Below are 2418 nucleotides of genomic sequence, written 5' to 3'. Positions count from 1 at the left end.
GTTTACATCGGTCTCTTAGGAACAAGAACGGCTTCTACTATTAGCTGACACAACGCTTCCCGCCAGGCTTAAAACAGACAGCTGATTGGCCTGTGCCCATGCGCCAACCGACCAATGAGGCCAGTTAAGTATTTAAAGGGGCAGCATCGGCACCGTAGGGCTGCCCTCCGTGGCGGGAGGAGCGCTCCGTGGCAGGTTCCGCCGGTCTCACACGGGCACCGGCCTGCGGGGCAGTTTTGCCCCTGAGGCGCTGATATCTGTGGCCTTAAGCTAGGGAATGATTGCCGCTGTGTCTGGAAAGCGGGTAGCCTTTCCGGGCCTAGAAATGAGCCAGCGCGGGGGACGGGCGGCAGGTTCCTTCCCTCAGCCGCCCCTTGCTGCTCCCCTTCCTTTGGCGCTTGGCCTTCTGCTTGGTGAGGCAGCTGTACCTGTCCTCCCGTTGCTTCTCTTGTTTTTCCTTTCACAAGGTACCGCACCTGGGGCAGGTTTTTTTTCAGGCTGTGTAAGACTGCGCTCCTGAAGCTTCACAGAGCACCGAGTAGTTGGCTGCTGGAAAGAAGAGAAAGTACAACTATGGTCTCATATATATATATATATACACACACACTTATGGCTTTTAGCATATGTGGCAAGAGCATCCAAGTATTTTAAAAGCAGAATTAGCAATAACATCTCCTTTTTGCTAAAGGGAGAAATGTATAGCGTCTTGCTTGCTGGTGTTGGTTCATTATTACGTACCTGTGCAGGTCTCGGATACTGCCATGGCACCACAGGGTGATGGTGGAGAGCGGCAGCAGGGTGAGCCTGTGCCTTGCCTCTCATCTTCACGGGTGCTCTGCATACCGTGCAGAACCAAGATAGGATGAGGGAAGGGGTTTATCGTCCCTTGTTGCCTTTGAGGGGCTGTTGTAGCATGCAGATTTTGTGGTGCTGCTTGGGGTTCCTAAGTGCCTGTCTCTGGGCTGGGAGCTAGCAGGCTGCCTCTGTTCTTCTTATTTGCTAGAAGAGACTTCAGATTCATTTTCTCTTTTTTTCTTTTCATGACCCAAAATGTTGCTGAATCTTTCCTAAGGGCAGGCAGTCAGAGGAGTAAGAAATATGTCTTCCAACACAGTTTTTTTTGAAGGTAGGAGAAATTATTTTGTTGGTGAAGGACATCTTATGTACATCTTCTGTTTGCCTAGGGCACGGTAGGCTTGTGCAATGAATTACCACTCCCTTTCACTGCTGAGCTGCTTATTAATTACACAATCAAACAGCAATGACTTAACAAAAAATCATATTGTTCTTCTATTCAAATGGGTAATGGTGTCAGGCTCATGGTCACTTTACTAGTGGCCATCTTGGTGTTTGCCTGCAGGAGAGATCACCACAGAAAATATTGGTCTTTGTGACACGATGCTCGAGGCCCAACTCCAGTGACAAAACCAAACCAAAAGTCATCAACAGGCAAAAATTCCCCACTGTGCAAGCACAGATCCACTGAGGAGACTGGAAAAGCTCCAGTTCTTCTGGTGGCCTTTTTGACAGAGATGTGTCCATCGCCAGGACAGTCCCTGCCTTTGGCTACAGCTGCCCTAGCCCTCTGGTGCCTACAAACGTGCCATTTCCTAATAACGAACAACTCTGACCTGAAGGTTGGGTAGAAGTGTGTGGAGCCCCAGGAAGGGAAGGATTTTACTTCTGGGACCATAGACCAACTCCGACACTCTGTGGAATGCATTAAGAGGAAAGCTCCTCCATTTCCACTATTATACCCCAGGAAAAGCTGGTACAAGGCAGGCCCCGGTGCCCTTACCTCAACTGAAGAGGGAGCAAAAGGGATGAAGAGGACTTCAGACTGTGCTTCGGTTCTCTCTTTTGCTCTGTGTGCATACTGATGCTCCCACAGGTTGTGTTTGCAGAAGCAAGCGTGAATCCCTCTATGATTGCAAGGGAGTAATTCACTTAATTCTAACATTTGCTGCACCCCTGTATCTGTTAGGCTATCCATTGTCTCCTCTTGGGTTTTCATCATGAAGCAGAATATCTGCAGGAGAGAGAATCCCTCCTTGTTATCCTCAAGGCGGGACTGGATTGGATTTTGAAGGGCATTAGGTGATGCAGTGCTGCCATAGCAGGAGAAGGCCCTGACCAGGGAGGAGACAGGGGGAAGCGGGGGGAGGCCTGGTGCCTCACCAGCTGCTGGAGGCACCACTTGGACAAAATCAGGCATGTGGGGTGGAGTATTGCCGTAGGGCTCCTGGGAGCGCCAGCTGGGACGGGTTAAACCGCGGTTATAAAGAGCGCGTTAAGAGCAGCTTAATAGCGCCGGTCCCAGGGAGTGGGTGGGGAGGGCGGGTGGCTCAAGGGGGACACACGCGCCATCGGGGTGCCCGACGCCCCTCCCAGCCAAACCCAAGCTTCTCCCCCTCCGTG

At 51.2% G+C, this 2418-nt stretch overlaps 1 protein-coding gene across 1 annotated transcript in view; it reads left to right on the top strand.

Annotated features, from left to right (window-relative positions):
* Positions 1 to 777: 777 nt before the first annotated feature.
* The window catches only part of GSTO1 (glutathione S-transferase omega 1), a 10269-nt gene continuing 8628 nt past the window's right edge, over positions 778 to 2418 (top strand). The window contains exons 1-2 of the mRNA XM_009643480.2: positions 778 to 798; positions 1985 to 2097. Coding sequence (XP_009641775.1) covers positions 778 to 798; positions 1985 to 2097 — 134 coding nt within the window. The remainder of the gene's footprint in view (positions 799 to 1984; positions 2098 to 2418) is intronic.

This window comes from Egretta garzetta, unplaced genomic scaffold (genome assembly GCF_000687185.1).
Source record: "Egretta garzetta isolate BGI_Z169 unplaced genomic scaffold, ASM68718v1 scaffold8, whole genome shotgun sequence".
NCBI lineage: Eukaryota > Metazoa > Chordata > Aves > Pelecaniformes > Ardeidae > Egretta > Egretta garzetta.
This window is presented reverse-complemented; position numbering and strand designations above follow the sequence as displayed.